At 39.7% G+C, this 25,631-nt stretch overlaps 1 protein-coding gene across 1 annotated transcript in view; it reads right to left on the minus strand.

Moving 5' to 3' along the window:
- CRB1 (crumbs cell polarity complex component 1) overlaps window positions 1–25,631 on the minus strand; it is a 111,753-nt gene that overhangs the window by 50,533 nt on the left and 35,589 nt on the right. Inside the window, exons 3-5 of the mRNA XM_009474427.2 lie at window positions 22,354–22,549; window positions 18,811–18,950; window positions 17,391–17,573 (exon numbers count right to left, since the gene is read on the minus strand). Coding sequence (XP_009472702.2) covers window positions 17,391–17,573; window positions 18,811–18,950; window positions 22,354–22,549 — 519 coding nt within the window. The remainder of the gene's footprint in view (window positions 1–17,390; window positions 17,574–18,810; window positions 18,951–22,353; window positions 22,550–25,631) is intronic.

Genomic DNA, 25,631 nt, shown 5'->3' on the forward strand with positions numbered 1-25,631 from the left:
ATGGAAAACTGGGTACTTTAAAATAGTAGGATAATAAGCATTTGCTACCATTGGGCTAATTTGCACATGATACCTTTCACACAGAACTCTAATTTTGTAAAGTCGTAAGACCTTGCTAGTTATTCCTTTATTGCAGACAAATCCACTATTCTGCTATTTTCCCTCTTTCCATTTGAAATGTACATATAAAGTTAATACTGGCTAGGAAAAAAAATTAAAAATAGAAATAGAGTTGAGTGACTTGGCTTAATCATTAAACATGTCACTCTAGCTGAGGGATATGGAATTCATAATGTGCTACATTAAGAATGGCATGCTGCAACTCAATCTTTTTAAATGGTGCTGGCCTGAAGCTTCATGGACTAGTTTGAATTTTCAGTAAAAATGGATTTTTTTAAAGTCGTGAAAACCCCCAGTCCCTTAATCTCTTCAATCATTAAACGTTTTCTGAGAGCAAAAGTACTTGGAAATGTTTTTGCACTTGTTTCACGTGTTTTGTCACACCTAAAATAGTTTTCATTTGAAAAAAAAAAAAAAAAGAAAATCATGTACATGCTGTAGGTGATTAGTTGTTTAGTGAGATCTGGTGTGTTTATTTTAGTTTATAAATATTGGAAACAGCCGACTGAGCTAAGCATTGGCTTCAGCTTCCGGGTAGATCAGCCAGCCTTTTTCATGAGCCTGCTCTGCAGACTGTGAGTGCTCCTTAGGCAAAGTTGTGTGAGCGGCGCAGCCAGAGGTCAGACACATATAGCCTGCGAATGGCAAGGGGCCATGTCCTAGAAGGGCAGCATGGCAAAACTGTTGCTTGTAGCCTACACCTTCATCCCATATTTTGATTAACACAGCCAGCCATGTGGATCCAATTGTAGGATTAGGGTCTGAATCTGGGGTAAAGAAAAACTTGGTGAAGAAATATGTCCCTGTATGGCACTCATTTTCCTTTCATTTCCCCAATTCTAGAGTCAGCTTTATATATAGGTAAAAAAGGCAGCTGCTGTTGCATTTGACTGATGGAGGTAAGAAAGAAAATCAAACGGTGGCAGCCCCATTCTCCCAGGCAGCATCCTTCTTGAGTGGGTTTTCTGGCTGCACTAAGGTGTATGTAGCTATGCCCATATTGTTGATATGAGCTAGGAAGGGTCGATGAGAGGAGGGAGAGCACAATTACAGAGTGTGACAGGTCAAAGTGGAGAAAGGTGATTTATGAAGGATACCATTAAGAAAAAAGACAAAATAGTGGGTAAGATTTTGGAGATTAAACTGATGAAAAAGTAGAGAAAAATGTGAATGGGAATTCAATATAAAGGGAAAGAAAATACAGGAATCAATGGTGCCCCCAAGATACTTATGTTGGCATTTGAGACAGCGTTCTTGTTGGACACACAGGCATTTATGGGTAGTAAGAGGAGCGAGTGTGTATGTGTATGACCATTAACCTACATAGGAAATGTGAGGGATGCTTAGAAAGACTGCAGATCAGAAATAAGGTCTACACAGAGGTCTGAGCTAAAACTGAGAGTGGAGAAAGGAAACCACAGAAGCAACGCCAAAACCGAAAGACTGAAAAAAATTTAGAAAAAAACAGTTACAGATTTTTTTGTAATAAAATAAAGATAGTCATGTGCAGTCATGAGCAGAGAAGTCAATTCACAAAAAGATAGAATCACAGAAAAATTGAGATTGAAAGGGACCTTTGAAGGTTATCTTGTCCAATGCTCCATTCAAAGGGTCAGGACATCACTCAGAGAAGAAATTGGAATAGTAGGTTTCCAAGAATTTGATTAGTTTATACCTGAATATGGACCAGATATTTGGAAGCCAAAGAAAGATATTTGGTGTTCTGCTTCCGGTATGTTTTTTGTGCGTTCTTTAAGTTGTAAAAAGAGTATACATAATTCAGGATTTTTTTGTGTTTTACCTTTTAGAAAATTGTGGTAAGACTGTCAAATTCAAAGCATTAATGATCTGATTTGCATTTTTTGTAGATTTATGAGCTTGTACATACGGATGATGTGTGTGCATTTGAACTGAAGTATATCCAGAGGGATCTTAAAACAACCAATACCTTTGAGTTGTTTAATTAGATCATACAAGGTCATGTTTCATTGACTTGAAAATCTGTTTGGAGCATATGATTCACTTTGGAATTGGAAAACAAATTAATTTGCAGTCCTACAAACACTTAAGGGCTTTAAAAGAGTGCTTGCTGTTGATGAACACATCCATTGAGAAATGTATACTGTGTCTAGTCTCCCCTAAAAGGGATTTTCTACCTTGTCTCTTGTTCGCTGCTTCCTATTTGTTTTAACTGAGGTAGGCAAGCACAGCCACTGTGCTGTCTAGTGTGAAACGGCTTCTGCCCTGCAAACGGTGCTTTGAAAATATTCAGTCATTTGCAAGATTTTCTCTTTTTGTTAAAACCAATGTGAATCACCACAGCGTACAAAAGTGACTATATTTACATAACTTCATTGTCAGTCCATATTGAAATAAAACTGAAAAAGCTAGTAGGCTAGAAAATCATAGTTTTAATAGGGCCTATAGAGCTTAACTGAGAACGGAGACCTGAGAATAGAAAAATATGAGTGCGTGAACATACATAACATGTTTATGCTGAGTGTATTTTGAGCTGTGCATAGCACAGCTGTATAAATAGCATGAATATGATCTCTATTTAAGCTGTGTATAATTACACTTCTCTATTCCTACAGTATATATTTATACATAATTTATTATCACTTTAAATACAGAAAAACAAGTCTCTTACCCTGAACTATCCACTTCTACAATTTTTTATAAGGCAATTACTCTACCTGATGTATGTCTTCTTTCCTGTGTAAATAGCTGTGACTTGCTATAAAGCAGATGTAGATGCAGAAGACCTTAGACTTTGGATTGTGACCTTTCAATCAAAATCCGTATCAATGGGAATGACAGAAGATTATACCTCTTTTGACTTCAGCAGTGGTGTTCATTTCTCTTGTTCCTTCCCATGTTCTTTTGCACTGTGAAAACTCATCCAAGTGATGGCTTTGTTTATCCAAGGTTTCATATGCTTAACAGATCTTGAAGTGGGGAAGCGTGAGACTGAAACTAGCTGCACTTTCGCTAGGTCACATAACAATCCCAATGGCAATGGGATAGCATGGACTTCAGACGGGATTGTGTGTGCTTGCCATGGACTTCTGGCTGTTTTATTGTGGGATTTCCTGGGCCATAGTATGCATATGCGATTTACCTAAATTAAGTCTGATTTTTATATGTCTTTATATGCTACAGTTAACTTCTGTAGCTGTGCAGACATATTTGCAGTACAGCATTTAAATAGTTTTCTTTATTTGTTACTATAGGTAATGATTGAACGTGATGTTCTGGTCTCACAAACAAGACTAATAACAGATTCTGAACCCTCTTTCTTATGAAAAAATAGTGCCCCTAGGACAGTGACTACAGCCATAACTATATTGATCATTATGATTCTCTGTAATAGTGATTCTGTGTAATAGTTGTTAACACAGCCAGACTCAAAGAATTACAGCGGTGGGAGAGCAATCTGAATCAGATCCACCAAATCTATTTCCAGCAGTTAATTATCAGTACAAATTAGCTGACTATACTAGGCTGCTTTTCTTCTGTCTGAGACTGTTTATTGAAAGTGTAAAGTTCATTGTCAGCTAGGGAAGGAGCGTGCTTTCCTTAATCCATATCTTCCTATTCAATCAGCAGAAGTCATTTTCTAACTTAATTCAAACATTTTTTTTAAAAGGGGTCAGCACCCAGGTGATCAGTAAAAGGTGAGCTTAACTTCTTTGAAATTCTCCTGATACCTGAAAAAAAACCCAGTCAGAGTACCTAAACAGAAGCAGGTTGTGCCTTACTGTAGTCACCTCAGAGTTTATTTCAGTGTAAATGAGCAGACATAAAAATACTAGGCTTTATCACTTGTTCCTCCTATTAGCAAACACTGAATGATTAAGAGCTAGATGCTACAGGGAACAATTCATGTAAGAGCTTTTATGTAGTATATCACATAAAGTTAATTTTGGTGCTCATTTTACAAGCTTATTTTTATTACTCAGGGTACAAACATACTTTTTATGTCCTTGAGAAGACCTTAGACCTGGGACTCATCAGTGGTAATTAATTGCCAGCAAAGTATGAAACCCCTGAGTCCAATTGAACAAAAGCATTAAAGTGATCAGTTGTTTGGGTTTTTTTTGATGGTGGATTAAAATTGGAATTGTATATATGTATACATATGTGTATACAAAATTGAGAAGAGTTGTTTATACCCCAGAGAGTTGTGCTGCCTTTCAGAGGGACCTCAACAGGCTGGAGAAATGGGCAGTCTTCAGGACCTCCATGAAGTTCTGCAAAGGGATTTGCAAAGCCCTGCACCTGGGGACAAATAACCCCATCCACCAGTACATGCTGGGGGATGACTGGCTGGAAAGCAGCTTTGCCATGCTGGTGCACAAGTTGGACATGAACCAGCAGTGTGACCTTGCAGCAAAGAGGGCCAACAGCCTCCTGGGCTGTATTAGGAAGCATGTTGCCAGCAGGTCAAGGGAGGTGACTCTTCACCTCTACTCAGCACTGGTGAGACCACATCAAGTCCAGGTCTGGGCTCCCCAGCTACAAGAAAAAAGTGGAAGTACTGGCGCAGGTCCAGCAAAGGGCCATGAAGATGATTAAGGGATTGGAAAGATGATTAAGGGATTGGAAAATCTGTCATGACAGGCTGAGAGAGATGGGGTTGCTCAGAAGTTGAAATGAAAGAAAATTTCAATAGCATTTCAAAGAAAAAAACACATTTAAACTTCTTCCCAATTCACCTGTTCCTTCCCCTTGAAGAACTATATATTGCCTGATCTTGCGAATATGACTGCTCTCATGCATGCAATTCTTCTTAAGACCTGGTCACATAAGTGTGAGGCTTAGCTGTATAGATATCCTGGTTTTAAATTTAAAATGCTCTATGTTGTTAAATAATCCTTTAAAACCGGTACAGGTGAGAAATCCGAGACATACTTGTACTGTAAAAGTTAAGAATATTTGGTTCTCTACTCCATTCCCCCTGTATATAGGCTTGGCAGTGTTAATTCAGGAAGGTTTAGAAGATTATGTGTACATGACAGCCCTCAGGATTTCCATCATTGTGATTTTCCTTCCAACTCTTTTTTTTTTTTTTTTTTCCTGAAGAGCATAATGACCTATGACAACTAAGCTTTATTCTCTGTGGAGTCTGACATTGCTTCTGTTTAATGGATCAGACAGTTTGTGATACATCAGTACAAGACACTTTCTTCCCGACGTCAACCTAGGGTACCTCTTCAATATTTCCCATCTGTGCTGACCTGTGTGATCAAGAGGTCATGTCCTGAAGTCAAACCCAGAATCAAAACACTCACTTCTACCACAGGCCAGACTATTAATGTAACCCATTTAATTTACATCAAGTTGGAACTTGACATTCAATTTCTCAGTCCAGAAGCAATTATTTTTAAAGGAACATGCCAACAATATTGCTTGGCTTAGAATAGCGAAAGTTCAAAAGGGTAAAAAACATTTCACACCATAAATAAAGAATTGATTATACTTGAAAACAAAGTTTGTAATTACTACTGACGTTTCTGAGCCTAGATGAGGTGCCTTTTATGCTTTAAAAACTGATGTCATTTATGCCACTGGCATTATGGGAACCTTATGTAAAGGTCTGAAATAGTCCTTCACTGGTATTTTAAGGATCAAGAGGAAAACACGAATATTTTGCACAGTGCTTGGGTCAAACACATATTTTTTGTCAAGTGAGTGTGCAAAATTCATTGTGGGTGCTTAGCCTTTAGCAGGACAGGAATTCCTCTGCCTCCTTTCACCCCAATAGCTCCATCAGCCTGACCACTGGCATAACTGGCAAAACACAATACTTTGTGATGGAAAATTATGCTATGCTTCTTGTGTGAAAGCCAAGCCTCCAAAGCACTAACAGATTTTAACTAGGAATAGCCCTGATCTGGGTCATCAAATTACTCTTCTTTACTTAAAGCCATAGTGCTTGTTTTTTCCATAGCTCTAACAGCTCCAAGTGGACTTTGCATGACTGGCCAAAGACTAATATCCCTGAACTTCATGTGCAAGATTCTGCTAATCAAACTGTGTAGTGCAAAAGCTAAAAACTCATGTTAAGAATTTGGCCTAGCAAACAGCGTTCATCACAAAGTCTTTGAAAAACAACATCTTCCAGATCAGGTTCTAATGACTGCGTTGAAATATCAGCTAAAACTAGATTTCGCTAATGTGTAGCAGATGCTACACATACATAGTAGTTCATGCTCCCTCTACTGGCTAATAGGTACAGAAGGAGTACAGAGACCTTAGTCCTCAAAGGGCTCTTAGTTTTCTCAGAGCTCTGCTGGTACTAAAATGCTGATGTTAGTTCAAACAAATTGCATATTTTCACATATTAGGGCAGCTTATACTTTTTTGGGGGGTAATACAAATAGCAGTTTACCAATTAAATCCCTTTACCGAGGGTGAACGAGAATGCTATCCCACTGCTGTGGGTTATTTGCGGATGAGAAATGGAATTACAAAGGTGTGTAAAAATCTGTGAGCGTAAAAACAGGGCAGCTAAGCTATATAAAAACTGTAACCTCTACAAGAACGATGTAATGAATGGAATTATACCATTTATATTTAATGCCATAGCAAGATAACAGCAGCCTGCATACTTTAATTTCAAATAAATTTACTCATGCATCTTGACTTTTTACCTGAATATAGAATCATAGAATCCTTAAGGTTGGAAAAGATCCTTAAGATCATCGAGTCCAACCGTTAACCTATCACTGCCAAGTCCACCACTAAACTATGTCCTCAAGCACCATGTCTACCCTTCTTTTAAATACCTCCAGGGATGGAGACTCAACCACCTCCCTGGGCAGCCTCTTCCAATGCCTGACTACCCTTTCGGTGAAGAAGTTTTTCCTAATATCCAACCTAAACTTCCCCTGGAACAGCTTGAGGCTGTTTCCTCTTGTCCTATCGCTTGTTACTAGGGAGAAGAGACCGACCCCCACCTCCTTACAACCTCCCTTCAGGTAGTTGCAGAGAGCAATAAAGTCTCCCCTCAGCCTCCTCTTCTCCAGACTAAACAACCCCACTTCCCTCAGCTGCTCCTCATCAGACTTGTGCTCTAGACCCTTCACCAACTTCATTGCCCTTCTTTGGACATGCTCCAGCACCTCGATGTCCTTGTAGTGAGGGGCCCAAAACTGAACACGGTACTAGAGGTGCGGCCTCACCAGTGCTGAGTACAGGGGGACGATCACCTCCCTGGTCCTGCTGGCCACACTATTCCTGATACAAGCCAAGATGCCATTGGCCTTCTTGGCCACCTGAGCACACTACTGGCTCATGTTCAGGTGGCTGTCAGCCAACACCCCCAGGTCCCTTTCTGCCACGCAGCTCTCCAGCCACTCCTCCCCAAGCCTGGAGCATTGCATGGGGTTGTTGTGACCCAAGTGCAGGACCTGGCACTGAGCCTTGTTGAATCTCATACAGTTGGCCCCGGCCCATCGATCCAGCCTGTCCAGGTCCCTCTGTAGGGCCTTCCTACCCTCCAGCAGATCAACATTTCCACCCAACTTGGTGTCGTCTGCAAACTTACTGAGGGTGCACTCAATCCCCTCATCCAGATCATCAATGAAGATATTGAACAGGCCCAGCCCCAACACTGAGCCCTGGGGAACACCACTCGTGACCAGCTGCCAACTGGATTTGACTCCATTAACCACAACCCTCTGGGCTTGGCCATCCAGCCAGTTTTTAACCCAGTGCAGAGTGCACTTATCCAAGCCGTGAGCAGCCAGGTCAATACTCCTTGCATAACAAATATATACAGGTTTAGCATGCAAACATTACATATTTCCCACTGTCAGAAGCCATGCAATTAAAATAATTAATTAGTAATGAAGACCAACATAAACTGCTTATTAACAAGTATACACATGGCATGCTGCAAATCTTGCAGAAAGGAACAAAGACAAATCTTCATTCTTACCACAAAACAACCCAGCCAGAAAACTGTGCACTTCAAAATAGAAAAGATGAAAGTTGTGGACCTTTTTAATTAGTGACCACAGAAAGGCTTTATATAAGCAGAGCAATAGAGTACCCTGAAGCACCTATTATGTATATGTTTGCACAGATATCTATATATATGTGTGTGTATTAGCACATATATGTGTGTGTGTACACGCATCTATACATACATGCATATGGTTCAGAACTACCTGCCCATGTGCTATTTCTGACTGAACTCCTCCAGCTTCTCCAATGTCACTCCTGAGTTCCTCTGTTATGGGGGGAAAAGAGAAGTAATGCCTTTTAAATGTTTGGTTGTATAATTTACTGCATTTCCAATAAACTGGATTTTAATGGGGTTCACAATTGTGAGATTATTAAGGTTGTTTTTGAAATAATCTGTGGAGTAAAACATTGACCTGTTAAATTGAGTCATTTTGTTTATCGCTTGACATTTGACCTTAAATATTCCATAAATTAGAATGTATTGAGGAAAACAAACATATTAGTCCCATAGCACAAGTCTTCTCTTTACTGTCTGCTTGTTAAGCACTTTCTCCAGATTAGTGATAACTGTATGATGTGTAGATTTGAAGAAAATTCATTTCTGTTTCTGGAAAAGTTGTGCATCTGCTTCACTTTGCAATTTGACTGTAATTCAACCAAAATGATGTAGGCTTATACAATACAATGCTAAAAAGCATGTACTGTTAAGTAGCTCCTGAGATGGACAATCAAATTCTTAAGAAGATGAGCAAAGTTCTGCTGTCATTTTAGTGTGTGCAATACCTTTGATTTCATCAAGGTTTGTGCATGGTTATCACTTAGACCCCACATTAAACTCTACTTTCATTAGTGGTTGTCTTTGACATTGGATGTATGTGCATATGCAAGAAATAAGTCTCTTTAGGAAACAGGATCAACTGTAATGCCAGGGTGTGCTAGACACATAGAACTAGCATTAGGATGTATATCAGGAGATACACAGCAGTTTCCGTCTATATCAGGGAAATGAAGATTACTGGTTTTTCAACAACAGGAAGAGTAGGGCAAAGTGAGGCCTACGTTTGGTTCCAGGCTGCATAACGTGTTGCTGGGCTGGGGAAAAGCGAGCAAGAAATGAAAAGGCCAGAGAGATTATTCAATAGAAAAAGATGGAACTGATCAGGTTCATAAGCTCAGCCAAGAGGTGGCAAAACTGGAGTGCAGGAGACTAAATATCTGAGGTATGCCAATTAAAAACGCTAGGAAAGGTTTATTTAGAATATTAAGAAAGAAATCAAAAAGATAAGTAGGCAGAGCCTGAAGAAAGCCTCAGAAGAAAAATTCTTACTGGATATTCAGGCTAGTTTTAACAAGTAGTCAATCATACGATGGAATGACCCACCAGGAATGAGTGTCAGGAAAATAATAGGTGCTTGAAAAGCATTATTCCTGCTGCCAAATAATATACAATTGTCTTTTTTTTTTTTAAAGCACTTTCTGTCAAGTACTGGACTTTGAGATTCCTTAAATCTAAGGACGTTACCTGTCTCTGTGTTGCAAAATCTGGGAGCTTATGGATGAAAATCCATTCATCCCCTCCTCCTTCCTGTCAAGGAAAAAAGCTTTTCATGCTAAAAAGTGTTTACGCGCAACACTGTTTAACACAGAGAGATGTGCCAGATTCAAAATATCCACTGCTTGCAGGCTCTGTCCATCACGTCGGGCTACATTGTACAGCTTAACATACCAGTGTAACTGGAGAAGATAGATCATAGTAATGATGGGTCGGTTGTGAAATTTTAAAGCATAAAACTCTATACATGTTCTGAAAATAATATTGGTAGATGTTTCCTAGTGGTTTAACTTCATATATTTCTAACTCAAAAAAAACCCCTAAAACATCTTGACATTTGTGCATTCTTTTGGTGCTGAATAATGCAGAAGTGATGGCTGCAATCTCTTTGCATTTCCAGTGCAACTTGCAACAAGAAGAGGAAAGATATTTCTCATGTGATATATATTTCTCATGAAAAAATATACATAGGTATATCAGAGCCCTAAACATCATTCTCAGAGTTGCAAACAAATTGTCAGGACTGGGGGTTAATTATGTAAAGCGTTGTCATGAAAAATTCGAGGGGTCCTTTCTTAATTATCATGGTTCAGCTTTTACAAAATTTTAACACAGATCATGTAAAAATACTCCTCTGTCACAAGGTTCCCTTGTACAATAGGAATAATAGGGACAAGCCGAAATTTTCAATAAAGCTGAATTTTATTTCATTAAGAGGGGAAGGTCCTCTGCATAGTTAGCGCCCATGCCAGGTTCATATTTTGTACCTAGGATCTGAAACTATTTCAGACTCTACTTGGAGCACATTAAATATGGTAACTGGATCTGATAATGATGTACAAATGTATCCTCCATGGGTTGTTGTGAGACTCCACTGTTCTTAAGGTAATGTTATACCTTATGATCATACTGGAACTTAATCTTTTTTTCTGAAGTGGGGATAATGCTTATGTACTTCACAGTAATGGTATATGACTGAATTTGCTTGTATTAATGAAACATTCAGATTTTAGTGAGGCAAAATCCAAGCTGCAAAATATTGCGGTAAATAAAGAAAGATTATCAGTGGTATCAATATCACTTAGAGACGCATGCTGCTGTTTTCTGAACTGTCTCCCACTAAACTGGAATTCTTTAACCAGTGATAAACACTAGGTAACCATTACAACTAGAGTTGGTGCATTTAAACAATTGCTCTCGCAGTCCACTGCCATGCAGGGGGGCTAGTTGAGTCATAAGAAGATTAATTTTTGAAAAAAAATGCTATTAGGATTTCACAAAGTATCTCAAGATATAAGCTGTTAAGGAAAGAGCTGTCATGAATAACACAAGTCAGTGTTAGCTGCTGTGGTAATTTATATGGCTGAAGAATGTAAAAATTACACTTTCTTGCACTAAATGGTATTTCTTACAGTTGTTGAAAAGGAGCACTACTTGCAGTAGAAATGAAATAGAAATGTCCCATGAGTTCTGTAATGGAAACTGATAAAAGAATGGCAAATTCATAAATTCCTCCAGATATAGCCTAATTTCAGTGCTGCGATCAATGTTCTGAGGTATGTTCCCTTCATATGGCCATTACAGTACAGACTGTCTGAATTGTGAGTTCAACCTCAACTTTCCTTCCGGGGGACTATCCAGAGAAAGACTAATTAGATTAATCTATCAATGAATTTGGTCTGGGAGCTAAGCATGTGAGAAGTGATTAGTGCTTATTGCAAAGAAAGCAGTTTGATCAATAGTGAATAAATAGACAGGCAAGAAACTAGTGAGCATGCTGCATTCTTGGAGTCTGAAACCATTTGCAAAGCTGTCTGCCTCTTTTCTTGGAGTAGTCCACAGCCCAGGGCTGAAGGACACACTCCGTCATTCAAAAAGAATATCCTGACCAGTTCCAAAAATTAAGAAAAAAGAGGAGAAGGAAAAACTCTGTGACAAAAGTAGAGGAGGAGCGAAAAACTGAGAAGGAATCAATTCTGGTGACAATGTGAACAACTCCTTACCAGGATGCTATGGATTGAAGAAATGTTAAATAGTATTAGAGGACAGAATCATTAAAAGCCTGTCCAAATGTTCTTTCAAGATCAGAGGCTTTAGTAGAGATGGAAAAAGTACTTTAAAGTGCTAATTGTCTTTTTTGTGTAGGGTTTTTACAGGCAGCAAATGCCTGCCAGGCCCTGAGGGCATTCTGTGTTGGTACAGCCCTTGCCTGCACTGGTCTTGTAATGCTGGAGCTGCTAGGGACTGGCTGGGAACAGTGAGAGAAGGTCCTCCTCCTCCTTTCCCCCTGTGCTTTTGAACGCAGAAATATATGGATATCACAGAGTCTGGAATGGAGATAGGGCAGTAGAAATACCTCTAGGAAAGCAGTAACTTGTTCCCATGCTCAGAAAATAGCAATACTTTTTCATGTTTTGCTGCACAACTGCCCAGCACCACAAAGTCGATTTTGTAAGGGAACCTTTCACAGCAGTCTAACAGTGTAAAAGGGATCCTGTACTGATTGTAAATTGAATTTAGGTGGAAAAGATGTAAGTTTGCATCCCTGTTACAGCCTCTCTGCAGTTCCAGAGTGGTAAGAAGCCTATAAATGCATCAAACCCTAATTCTGTTTTTCAGCATTTCACATTTGTAGTACTTATATTTGGAATTTCTCCTTAAACCAGCTAACCTTGAATGGGTGCTTGATAGTAGCAGCATTTTCCTTCTCGAACCTTTGCTTGTATGGGAATAATAATTACCTCCAGACCTGTTAATTTTGAACTTGAGTTCTTGCCTTGCTTGCGGGAGAAGCCCGAGTCCCACTAAAAAGATGAGAGGTGCCCTTGACACATTCTTAATTTAAAAATCGTCTTTTCTCTCTGTATATCTTCCTTTTTTATCCTCATTCTTTCCTGGAACAGTCTCGTCTTTTTCTAAGGTATCAGAATCAAGAGAAAATAACCTTTTAAACTGTGATGATGGGCCATGAAATAAAGTGAATTAACCTGGTGTAATGGACGAATGATTGACTACTGTGGTGTGAACAGCTGAAGGACAGATGAGGAAATAAAGAAAAAAGTAAAATTTGGAGTTTGGGGACAAGATGAGAACTCTGCTATTCATCTGCTTGATTTCATTTTTGTCAGACTCACATTGCTTTATATATCTAAGAAAGATGGCAGCTTCATTGTACTAATGGCTAAGAAGGGGATTTAAAAAATAAAGAAACCAAAAATATAGGTATGTATTTTAAGCTTCCCAAGTTAGTGATAATGTGCCTACTATCCTACCCATTACTCATAAATAATATTTATGTCTGTATAATACTGTGACAGGCCAGGGGAGAGGAGTACATCTGTCTGAGACATAGTCTACCCTATCGTCTGCTGGCTGGTCTGCCTATAGCAGCACCTAAAGATGTGCACGGAAATGGAAGGCTGATGCCCTGTGTGCTTCTGTGTTTCTTTCACCCTGGTTTAAGTGCAGAGTGAGAGTCCAAATGATTCAGTTTTTAAGCACTGGTCCCATGATGTTCAGAGTTCAGTATCTGGGTTGAGGTTTTCTTTAGTTAGTTTCAGTACTCTCCCATACTGGCCATTTATCTGCCTCATCTTCTGGCTCCAGGAGACAGTTTCTTTCCCCCATGCATATGCCAGGAATTCAATATGCATACGACACCAGTCTGATCATATCATTTTCTCTTGCAGCAGTCCAACAGACTGGGAAAAGGGCCAAGGAGACTTAAAAGGGAAAAACAGAAAACAAGACAAATATAAACAAAAGGGCCAAAAACCACTTAGGAATTTGTGATGCCAAAGCAAGCAGCAGCGCTGCTGGCACAACTGGCACATAGCTGATAACAAGACACCAGAATTGGTAAGGTCCCCAGCAGCCAGCGCTCATCTGCACATCAGCAGGCATCAGGCACCCTGCCTACAAACGGATTAGTGGGCTCTGCTCCTCTTACACTCATTCTGCTGAAGCAAAACGGATGGTCTTCAACCTTGCTAGCAGCACTGTCCCATCCATCTGGGGACCATGGGCAGCACTGCTTTCAAGGCATGGGGAGCCTCGCAAACACTCACCCCCTCCTCAGGCTCAGTTCAACACTGGAATGTGTCACTTGATAGACCTTGCAAGTTCAGAGGCTCTTTAATTTTGACATGGTGTTAAGTTTATTACAACCTGGTGAAATGAGTCACTACCAAATCCATAGCTTTGCCTTCCTCCTTTCCCACATGTTTTCATGAGGAAAGTGAAAAGTTTAACTTTTTAAGTAACAGTCTTTTTAAGAAATGTGCAGTGCTAGAGCAATACAATAAATCCACGATATGAAAGGACACAGTTCTAGGGTAACTATTCCCTTTTGCTAGCAGTAACAAATCACAAGCCCTTTAAAAGAAAGCCCAATCTATTGAAAGTACTGTTGTGCTAGGGACCCAGCACACCAAGGTAATATAAAAAATCTAGGCCTTGCTACTGCAGAACTATTGAGATCTCTTGAAATCTGAGTATCCCTGAACCCTTTGATTTAAAAGGGAGCTGGAGAAATTTTAACCCTTTGTAGAACCTGTGCAGGAATTTTCTGTCTTGGATCTAGGATAAGGCATACATCCAATGGCCTCAAAGAGTTCCCAGCTGGGATAAAGTCTCCAGACTTGGATTTTTATTTTTCATTTTTAAGAATCAAATTGTGTAAATAATGTTGTTTGCAGATTTTTTCCTTCCAAGACTTTTAGTAGGACTACCGACTATTTTTCAAGTCACCTGAACAATCACCATCTCTAACAAGATACTGCCAGATAATACTTGTTCCTTTCTCCCGGCTGGGTGGGGAGATATTCTATCCTGACATAGGCATGAGTTTAGGCTCCATTATCTCCTGCCCTTGGGGCTAAAAACTGTAGTCCAAAAGGTAGATATTCTCAGTTTTTCAGTTGAATTACAGTAATTTGTTTGCAATCTTAACCAGTGAGTTCAAAGATGTCATTTTATGCTTGTTACAAAATTTGCAACTGTCCTCAAATTCTTTCCATTGATTTCAAGGGCTTTTGGATCAGGCCCTCACAATGCAGGGTATGTGGATTATTATTTCTTCATATTACTGCAGACAGTGAAGTATGATTATAATGTTCTGCAAGTGCTTTACTGAGGAAAGAGGTATAATAAAATATCGAATGTAATTTATTAATGAAAATCTTTGCCCTGTTTCAATAGGAATCTGAAGTTTTATATCTAAAGCACATACAACTATTCAGGTGTTAAGGCTGGAAGAACTCCTGACCTACAGCTGCAGAAATGTAGGACTTCAGCTGTCAGTGAGATGTACCGATACCCAGATGAAGAAATCTGACCTTTTTTCCAGTTGACTGTTAGTTCATATACATTAGATAAGCACCCATATACTGAGTGATGCTGATCAGGGATTCTTCTGCTACATTGAATCATACTACTGCTATCAACTCTAATTCTAAATCTTCCTTAATTCCCATTAAAACATGTGGTTTATTTATTATGAATTTGACTATAATTAGAGAAATTACTTATCACCATCAGAAGTGAATGTTTCCACTCCACCTTATGGGCTTTTTGTGTCAACGCTTCTGACACACAAAGAGGCTTAGGCTCATTTTGAGCACTTTCTACTTCCAGATTACCTGGGGGAAGGAGGAGGGCCTGAGAGAAATGTGCACTGCTACTGGGAGGACTGGGGAGGTTGGCTGCTTTGTACCTAAGGGCTGTTGGATCAAAGCTTGGGAGCCTAGGATGCTAAGTGCCAGTTAGAGCAATCCTGCGTTTTTCTCTATTAATATGTAAATTGCTTGACTGCATTGTATCTCACACAGGCCAGCAAGAAAAGAGTTTAAAATTTAGGCCCTGCTGAAAAACAAAGGCAGGGAAGGAGCTGACAAGAGTAGCAAGATTAACCTTGTTTTGCCATTATTTTGCAGCGTGTTACTGAATGACATTTCACATGCAGCTTTTACAGCCATCCCTGTTAAAGGTTATGTTCTTCCTGCCGCCAGCTGCCTGGGCACACTGTTTGGTAAGAATAACTACTTTGGTTTTTTTTCTAATGAAAGTTATATATAGTATCCAACAGGTATGAGGATAACTAAACTTACATGAGGTTTTAAAAAATGTAATGTAATTTGCATATGAAGTCAGCAGAAATTTTAGGGTCTCCAAGAATTCTCTTAGTCTTGCTTTGGAGAGTCCTATATTGTGATTTAGGAGCTTACCTATTGAAAAAATTATTTAGATTAATTAATTTAAATAGATTCTGACACTGTTTTCAGACTGAGTAGAATCTGCCTGTACGTGGGTCCACTGACTCCTGGGGGAGTAAGAGTTCTCCGTGTGAATGAAACCAGCAGAATCATGAACCAAACTGGGCAAACAAGCCAGGTGAAGGCAATTGATATGGAAGTGGGAGGATAAAGGATGATGATTAAACAAGGAAACACCTTCTGGTTTGTCTGACAGAGCACAGGAGTTTTTAAATCAGGGCAAGAGGGGAGGAAAAAAAAACCTTGAGAGCTGGACGTCACTAGAAGGAAGTGAAGAGAAAGGAGTGGCACGTGAAGAGGTAAGGGTGCTTAGGACAGCCTGGGGGATATCGCAAGCCTTAGTAGAAGCCTCATATTATACTCTCTTAGGCAGAACAAAAGTACAACAGCAACACTTAGTGACAGGATAGGGAAGGACAGTTAAGGGGAAGGGATGGAACAAAAGCAAGTAAGTCTCAATGCCACTTTGAAGAAAAATAAATTGGGAATTCAGAGTGAAAGCTGTGCTCTCCATGTACTTTTGTATCTGCTATGTTGGAGATGTCAGTCATGCAACCCACTGGGAGACAGAGGAAAGTTTGTAAGCTGCTCAGGAGATGAATGGAATGAGAAATTGAAGACTGGTTAAATTAATCTAGCTATTAAGTATTTTTTCCTTCAGAAGGAAAAAGGGAATGGAGTTGACAGAAAAATACGGTAAACCCAAAAGTGTACAATCCAAACCCAACTTGTTTGTGGCTGTGCTAAATAGCGTAGGCTGTGTTAAATGCAAGTCTCAATACAACTTCTTTCTTAGGATTATGGGTATCTGTAATTTCGATAGGTTTTTTTCCCTTAAGAACATGGCTACGCACACAACTTGAAATTATTTTTCATTTAAGCTGTAGAATATCACCAACATGCTACACTGCTGAATTTATACAAAATGTTGTCTTGTGCTCAGATGAAGTGTTCCTGCCAGTCCCCAGTGTTGCTGTGTAGAATTAGATGCGGACAGAAACACTGAAAGCTTGAGAGTTTTGTTTTATGGTTGTTTTATGAAAACACTCTCTTATTTATTACTGATTGTTTTCGTACATGTAATATAATACCTGTGCACAGTGAATTTCGAACTCATGATAAAACACCCACTGACTGAAGTTTATGGCATAATTCAAGCAAATGCAGTTATGAATGGAGAAGCTTTGCAGACAAGATCGTGGAAGAGACCACTTCTCTCTCCTGCTGCCTGGGCTGCCTTAGGGGCCGTACCCGGAGCCTGCTGCTCTATTGCTACGTTCACAACTTGCGCGACCAACTCCCTTTATTCCATACAAATCTCTACTGAAAAGGTGTATGGTGACCAGCAGAGGGACCCTTTGCACTATGGCACCTTAAAACACCTAACACGTTAAAGATTTATTTACAGCTAGGCCTAAACAACAGGATACTGCAGTACATCATTTCCTAAGCTTTCACCAAAGGAATCTTACCGGTAAAGCCTGGCTTACAGCTACAGATATAGCCCTCGGCCTTGTCGTAGCTGAAGGCCGGTGGCAGGCCTGGGACACTGCCGTAGCGGCCGGCCCAGGATCGCTCCACGCAGTCACCTCCGGAGAGGCAGGGGCTGCTGCTGCACTCCCCGATGTCCTCCTCGCAGCGGGAACCCGCATAGCCTGCGGAGAGCCATGCGGAGAAGGTGTTTAATCGATATGCTATCCATTCATTCCAGGCCTGAAAATATTATTGTGAATATTAGATGCACTTGGTTTCAGACTCTGTCATGTGCTAAAATATTTCCTCTGCTTCTTGAAGGTGTGAACGTTTCCTTGCAGCTCTCTGTCATGGCCCAGAAGCAGGATATTGCTATGGCTATTCTGTGTTAGCTAGCTGAGCTTTGTGGTACTTATGGTATTTTTGAGGAAGTAAGGTGGAGATCTGCGTGGATAACAAGGTGCTGCATTGTGGTGTAGGTACGCTCTCAGGTTGTGTGAAGTTTTCCTTTTGCATCACCTCCCTACGACAGAGGAGGGCAGGGAATATAAATTATTTGGTGCTCATAAAGTGCTTTACCTGGAGTTTGAAGTGCCACAAAACTCCCTGATTTCTGGAAAACACTAAGGACTCTGTCTAATCTTTCCATTTCTAATGCACCAAGAACTGTGTGGTCCAACAACCCTGTGGCATGTACTCCTCGCAGTGCGCTGTGCTCTTGTGTCCTCAGTAAGGACACAGATGTTAAACTTTCTAGAGACACTTCTTGTAGTTAGGCCATGTGCTGAAAGATTCACAAAGTCTCTCGAAGAACACTGTGTCCCCACTGGGGTTCTGGGAGCCTTATTGTAAATGGCTGGATATATAAGCGTTGCTGGTAGAGCAGAACACAGCCCAGTGTGTTTCATTGCATGCTGCTAGATAGAAGAACTGGCATTGGTGATATGAAGGAGGCCAGTTTTCCAATGTAACACCTAGTCTAATTTGTATTTATAAACAGACAATATTTTGCATTGAAAAGTAAGTTTTTAGACTTATTTAAAGGTCATGTTAGTGAAGAGTAAAATAGGGTCAGCTGCAGCAGTGATTAATTTATGTATTCCATGGGTTGAAGGATTAAGCAACTGGAAGATGGATCCCAACTTTGACTTATCTCCTGTCTTTACTCCATAATACTGGCACTTTTGGTTTTGGCAACTTCTGCTGTTCAGGGAAATTCTTAGCTGGAAAAGAGCAACTTATCCATAGGGCTCATGGATATCCATCTGACTCATGATGAGGAGTGAAGCCCATCTAAACACAAGCTCACAGAGTACTTTTAAGTTATATAGCTTAAACCTTTTATTGTATCAGCAAAAAAATGAGGACATACCTACTACACAAGGAAAGAGAGTGTTTACAGGAGAACGTAGACCTTACCTGGCCAACAGTGGCACGTGTAATTGTCAGCGTTGTCCTCACAAGTGCCGTTATTGTAACACGGTTGCGACCAACATAAGGGAGACAGGGTCTCACAGTGTACGCCCATATATCCAGTACTGGTACAGTTGCAGCTGTACCTGCAACACGGAATGCAATGTTCACTTTAGCTGGAAGTCAGGAGATCTGGGCTTTGTTCCCAAACCTATACAGACTTCTTGTGTAGCCTTGGCTAGCAGCTTCCACAGTTGAGTCCAGGCTCAAGACCACCATCTGGTGCTCTGGAGAAACCGCAGCCATTGGGAACCAACAATGAGGTTTTTCCTGAAATATGTGGGTTTTGCTGGGGAAAAAACCTGCTTGTGAATTCAAATTGGTTTTGACAGATCATTTCTTCTAAGAATTATTGATTTTCTTTTTCTTCTTTTTTTAATTTAGGGGGGAAAAAAGCTTCTGTCATTTCCAATGCAATTTTTGTAGGTTTAACATTATTCAGAAAATGAAAAGGAGAGAGGCAGTGTGTTAGTATCCCTTTCTCTTGGACTGGTAGAAATTGAATTGGCCAAAAAATAAGGCAATTTCTGTTCCTCGACAAAGTGATATTTTCTCTTTGGTGAAAAACAATATTTTTTGTTGTTAGGTTAGTATAAAAATGTCAATTGCTTGCACAGTTCCAATAATAACAGTAATACAAGCTTCATTTTGATAAAAATATTGCTATTATGGGTTTAGAAGCAAACAAACTAGTATATATAATGAACAATGTGCAGGTAATCAGTAACATTTGGGGTTTTTTGTTTGTGTTTTTTTTCAGGTGAGCTAATTATTATTATAAAATACATAACTCCTATGCTTAGGTCATAAGGTACAAGGTCAACTTGTACACATCATAAGAAAAGACAGGCCTTTGCAAGATAAATATGTTAAATGTGCATGCTTGGATGATCTTTGTCTAATAATAATTATCAGAAACAAAAATTTATATTGTTTTATTTTACATTAAAATGATACACTGGTTATTGTACAACTGAAATCATGGGGAATCTTGCTGAACAAGACATAAGTATAGGTATTTCATAATTTCTGTGCTTAATATCTAAGCCTTAGACTTGGAGTAAGTATATGGAGGGAAAGCGAAATTGTTGAGCTTAAGGGAGCATCAGAGAACAACTGGCTCCTGCAGTCTAACAAACCAAAAAGCGTAAACTTTTTACTACACTATTTAAGTGTACATAAGCAGAAACTTCTGGCAGGCCAGTTTATTACTAGTGTATGGATTATTCTTAAATCAAAATCAGAGGTGACTTAGACCAGGTGGCATTTGAATTTAGGATATAAAAAGTAATGAGGAAGATGTAAATCGGAAAAATAATTTTCCTTCTGAGGTATGTTCTCAAAACAGAAGTCTCTTTCTTTTGCTGTATTTTTCACACATTTCCTCCATGTGCCTTCAGTTTGTTGCTGTTCAGCTTTGTGGTGAAAGATTTTTTCTGCCTTAGTCCACTCTCCTTTTTCCTTTTGGTCCAGAATGAAGGAGGAGTGAGGAATATTCACAACTTGCTGCTTAATGTGAAGCCCCACTTGTGTGCCTTTTTTCTCAGGTATTTTTAAGTGTTTGATGTTGCTGTCAACCTTCAGGGGTTCTGGAAGGTACCCTGCTTGTGGGCAGGCTGTGACTGAGCAAGCAGATGACTCTTTCAACTAAGAGTGATACTCTTAGGTACTCTACCTAACATATTTTTGGGGGTTCTTGTTTGATGTTCTCACAATATGCAGAAAGCAATATGTGCAGATATTCTTTCCTATGCAATCAAAAGAGCACTGAAGGTCCTGGGAATATTTCCTATGGAAAAAAGTCTTGGAGCATGCAGAGGTATCCTCTGTGCCTACGCACACCAGGTTTTGTAGGTCCAACTAAGGCACCGCCATAAATTGTTGAATTTAAGTAAGAAATGTGCAACAATGTGAAACTGCTTTTTTAAGAGAACAAGTTTTATTTTGTTGCATTCATGAAACCTCACTGGAAGAATCAGTCTGAAATTTGGGAGAGAATTTGTTTTAGTGTTTGTATTTACAGCTTTAAATGTTAAATCTGTCACCTCGCACATTTCTGTGAGAGCTGGTGGCACACACAAAAGCCTCAGCTGTATTGTAGCATTAGTCAGAAAAGGAAAACTACTGTTTAAAGACTACAGTTCTTCATTTAACCTGAAAAATACACAAAAGGAATGAAATTGCTAGGCACCCTTCTGTTTTGAATTGCTTTGTTGTCCAACCCTTTTCATCATGTAACAAATGTGGAAAAAGCTCCGATAGTTCTCCAGATAACCTGCAGCATTACAAGCCAATTAAAATTACTCTTACATGTACGTCAGCTTTAAAAGCTAGGAGAAAAATGAGTAGGATTAAGTCTGGATGAGCATCCCGGTTGCTCACCTCATGCATGTAACCTCAAAAGGCTTGCAGGTTGTTAAGTGGGTCTGCTGTGAACTAGTTGGGTGCACGATGACCTCCCTCTCCCTGCTGTCAGCTTTGGCTACACTGGAAAATAGTAAATTGCTTTGTCCTGTTCAGAGTCATTCAGTGCTGCTGAAAAGGAGCTCCACAAGGTCGGTGCCATGTCATCACACTGTACAAAAGCTCATTTCCAGAACATGATCTCTTCCCCCTCTCATTCAAGGAAAGCATGCCTTTTGCTGACATTATTTTGGGGTTGATGTTTGCAGCACTGAAATCTTCAAAACTGCTTTATAAAAAGTGGAAAACACACAGTAGAGGACAAATCTTATACTGGCAAGGGGAACACCTGCATGAATACACTCATGAACTTTTTTTTTTTTTCTGTAACGTAGACTTGAACTTATACATATACATTTTCAGTTTTGGGAATCTCACGCTGAGTATGAAAAGCCAGTATTGGTGAATGAATGCCAGAGCTCTGGCTGCCTGGGCTGCGCTTGGACCTCTGTGTAGGACTATTAATATCAGGTGGAGAAACTTATTTTTCTATATTCTATTTTTTTTTTCTTTATATGCCTTTAAAGTTCCTGGCACATTTCCTAATGGTATCTATTACTATGGTTACTATTATTACAATTTTCCTCTGCCTCTCTTTTCTAGTGCTTCTGTCTGTCAGTGTGGGCAGCTGCTGTTGGCAAATTCAATTTTATACTCTCTCACATCTCTCTTGGAAACTAAAGTTTGATGAGCATTAGAAACAGAATTCATCTGTAAATGACAGTCCTCAGGGCCAGACAAACACCATGTTGTAAATATTTAAAGTAAAAGCACAAATATGAAAGACATACCACTGGATCAGTCTTTGCCATAAATGTTTTGTTGTCCTGCAGGCTCTGACACCAGACTTGCATTCTTTAATTCTTTTCAAATTTAAAGTGAAATCAGTGCAGGATCAAGGAGTGAAATCCACAATTTGAAATTAAATCAGGTACCTAGCATTGCAGGCTCTCGTAGCATTCCCGTCTGCAAACAAAGGAGCTAATAGCACCTCACATTAGCATTACCCAGCTGTAGAAGACGTACCCATTGGCATCGTCTGAGCACAGTCCCCCATTGAGGCACGGCTGGCTGACGCACTCATCGATGTTGGTTTCGCAGAGGTCTCCAAGGAAGCCTGGCGTGCAGGAGCAGGCAAAGCTCCCCAGGGAATCCCGGCAGGTCGCACCGTTCAGGCATGGCTGTGATGAGCACTCATCTATTTCCAGCTCACAGTTTGTACCTTCAAAAGCAAAGAAAACAAGCAAACCCCAAACTTAAAAGTACAATATTCACCTTATCTTTTTCTTTTTTAAAGTAATTTCCTATTTTTAAAAGGTATTTCCTCCTCAATGTTCATTGCAAGGCTAGTTTTTTCAAGGCTTGGGAGAATTTACAAAAGAATAAACCAGCTGTTATTCACAAGAATAGGTAGAATAACAGCTTTTTATGTTAGCTTGAACATGGGAACAGAATGAACTAATTTTCAGATTATTCAAACCATGCTACTATCATATTTATATAATACAGAAGTGACTAGTAACTTAATGACCTCAGAAGAGTCCATTTAATGCTGCACAGTTAATTGAATTCATTGGAAAGCTGTCTGTTTAGCTATGTTTCGTTGCTCAATTTTTTTTTTAAGATTTAGCAATGTGTAAATAAACTGGTCTATGATGCCATGTTTGCAACAGGTCAGAATCCTGGAGCTGCTCTTCAGAGATAATTGATGGAACTAAGTAAGTACTAATATTAGTTTACAGCGATTTATGATAGCTGGCAGGTTAAATATACACTCCTTTTTCTTATCTTTAGCACAGTCCAGGAGATGCTAAGAAAATTTCATAATTAATGCCTTGCAGCTCCTGCTTTGATTATTTCAAGGTTTTGTATGCTTATGCACTTATTTAGTATTTTGAGTAATAAAATATGATATTTTTTTAAAAATAATTTTCACCTGCCAAGTCACTTTGTTTTAGCAGCTACAGTATCAGCCACAAAACAGATGTAAAATCGCAAATTATAATGAAGCTGCTGCTTTTAAGTGGACTTCTCTGTCTTTTATTTGGCTTACCAAAGTAGCAGTAGCATTGCAATAGTTTTCAGGGGAATTTCCTACTTGAAAGAGAATTTGCAGCCCTGAGAATGGGTTCTATTTTTTATTGAGAGGTGAAGTTTTCAGTACAAGATGATGGGGCAGGCTTTCAAAAGATGGGAACAGACACTTTTTGATGATGGGTATTGTTTTAGCAATTTATTTAGGAGCTCACCTCTACTTCTTTCTTTATGCTGTTTTTGCCAGCTCTGTCCTGCTGTGAAATTTGTACATTTTAACAATATTTTTCTCAAAACACTGAGATTGCTAATATTTAGCACTGCTTCTAATTTATTACTGATTACTAATTTATTTTGACCCTTTTGAATGTAGAATCTTTAAAAAAAAGATTAAAATCCATATTGTACATAAATACCTGGAAATATCTTAAAATATCAAAACAAAATCTGAGGATGTTAGCGCATAGCTATTTTTCATTGTATTTAAACATAAAAGTGCAAGTTCATCTTTCTAGCAGTTATGAAATACTATTGCTGTAATTTTAGAGAATATATTGTTATAGTTCCTTGAGACCACATATGGAACCCTGGATGGGTGAAGTCACCAGTCCCATGCCTCCAGTTTGAGGTTCACTGATTCAGCTAGCCACTACTTTCAGCGGGAACCTGTCGCGAGACCCTAACACAGGAATGCTCTCTTATGACTTTATGGTAATGTACGTTACATCCAGATATAGTGAGCAATCCCTCTGTGGTCATTGCCCTGTGAATTCACTGTAATTGTAAACAGTGTGTTTGCAGAAGTATGTCTAGTGACCGTAAATCTGCCAGAGCTTGTTAACAGCTTACTGCGAACACTAAAAATCATGTGACAAAACAAGCCCTGTTCAACTGATCCTCAGTTCAGCCAAATTTAAAACTACAGGCATGAGAACAGCCTGACGATTAACATGAGAACATAGCGTTGTTGTTTTGGTTCATGTCTTTAATCTATCAAGCCCAGTAACCTGCCTTCGGCAACGTTGCCTCAGAAGAAAACTTCTCTCTGTATAATGCATCCAGCCAATGCGATATGCCATGCAAACGGGAGGAATTTCTTCCTAGCCTCTACTGAATCTCCCGTCAGGCTTTCTTATATGTGAAGAAAAGAGATGAAAAGATTAGATCTGCATTTGCACCTCGGTCTAACATTCTGTCATGAATATGCTGTATGCCAAATATCATATGCCAGAAAGTAACAAAAAAAAGCACCAACAAGCCCTGCCATGGTTATTGCATGGGGCTACAGCATCAAGAGCAAAGGCGTCCCATCCTAGAGCAGGCAGAGTGTTCCAGCAGATACCGAACCGCACAAGTGGTTTGAATTGAAAGACTGGGCAGGTGGATATAAGTGATATTTATGACTTTTGCGGTTTCTTTGAAGAACTAAGATTATTTCTTATACCACTTGCTTTTTAAACGAGTCCTACTGTGCACTTCTTTGTACAGCCCCAGTCAATAAAAAGTAAATGCAGGTGAGGATGAAAGAGGTACAGCCAATATTTTCGGACTTGCCTGCCTACAGATATATTGTAAAGTCACCTTCCGGTCAAAGATGCTAGAGCTTTGCAGGCTCAGTGTAGTTCCAGGTGGACGTGCATGTTCTTGGTACATCTGGAAATTGGTATCCAGGTCACCCCTTCTGTTCTCCTGCGCCGTGGTGCTGTGCTCAGGCACAGCAGGTACAGAAGACTGTCTCAAAATTCCTCAATCTGTATATAGTAATCTTACATGCCATCATCTGGATGGAGAGTCAGACAGCTACTTTGGAGGCACCAGCTTTGAAAGGGCAGGAAGAGAGTTCATCAAAAACTAGATAGAGGGAAGAGTTCAGTTTCTTGGAGCAAGGTTTGTCCTTTCTTGCACACAGGTCTATACAAACCACTAGTTACCTGTGTGCATGCACAGACATAAGATGTTACAGGTCCTGTAACACTGCCTTAACCAGAAGCAATTGGAGGAGAACAGTGGGGCTAAATCCAATCGAGAGTTTCAGCGCTGGGAAGTTATGAACTGTGACAAGCACTCTTTGGATGTATGTGCCCTCTGCTAATCTTTATTTTGAAAACCCTTTGAAATGTGGCCAGCGCTGCTGGGATCCTCTCACATCACAGTCTTGCAGTTAGGAGTCTCAGCAGCAAGCTGATAACCTGGGCCAAATCCTCTGCTCAGGCTGGCTAGGGTGTGAGGCGGGGCGTGCTGGTTTGACACTTGAAAGCTGGGGAAGGAAA

This window comes from Nipponia nippon, unplaced genomic scaffold (assembly GCF_047370975.1).
Source record: "Nipponia nippon isolate SJK-2023a ecotype South Korea unplaced genomic scaffold, ASM4737097v1 scaffold_5, whole genome shotgun sequence".
Classification (NCBI taxonomy): Eukaryota; Metazoa; Chordata; class Aves; order Pelecaniformes; family Threskiornithidae; genus Nipponia; species Nipponia nippon.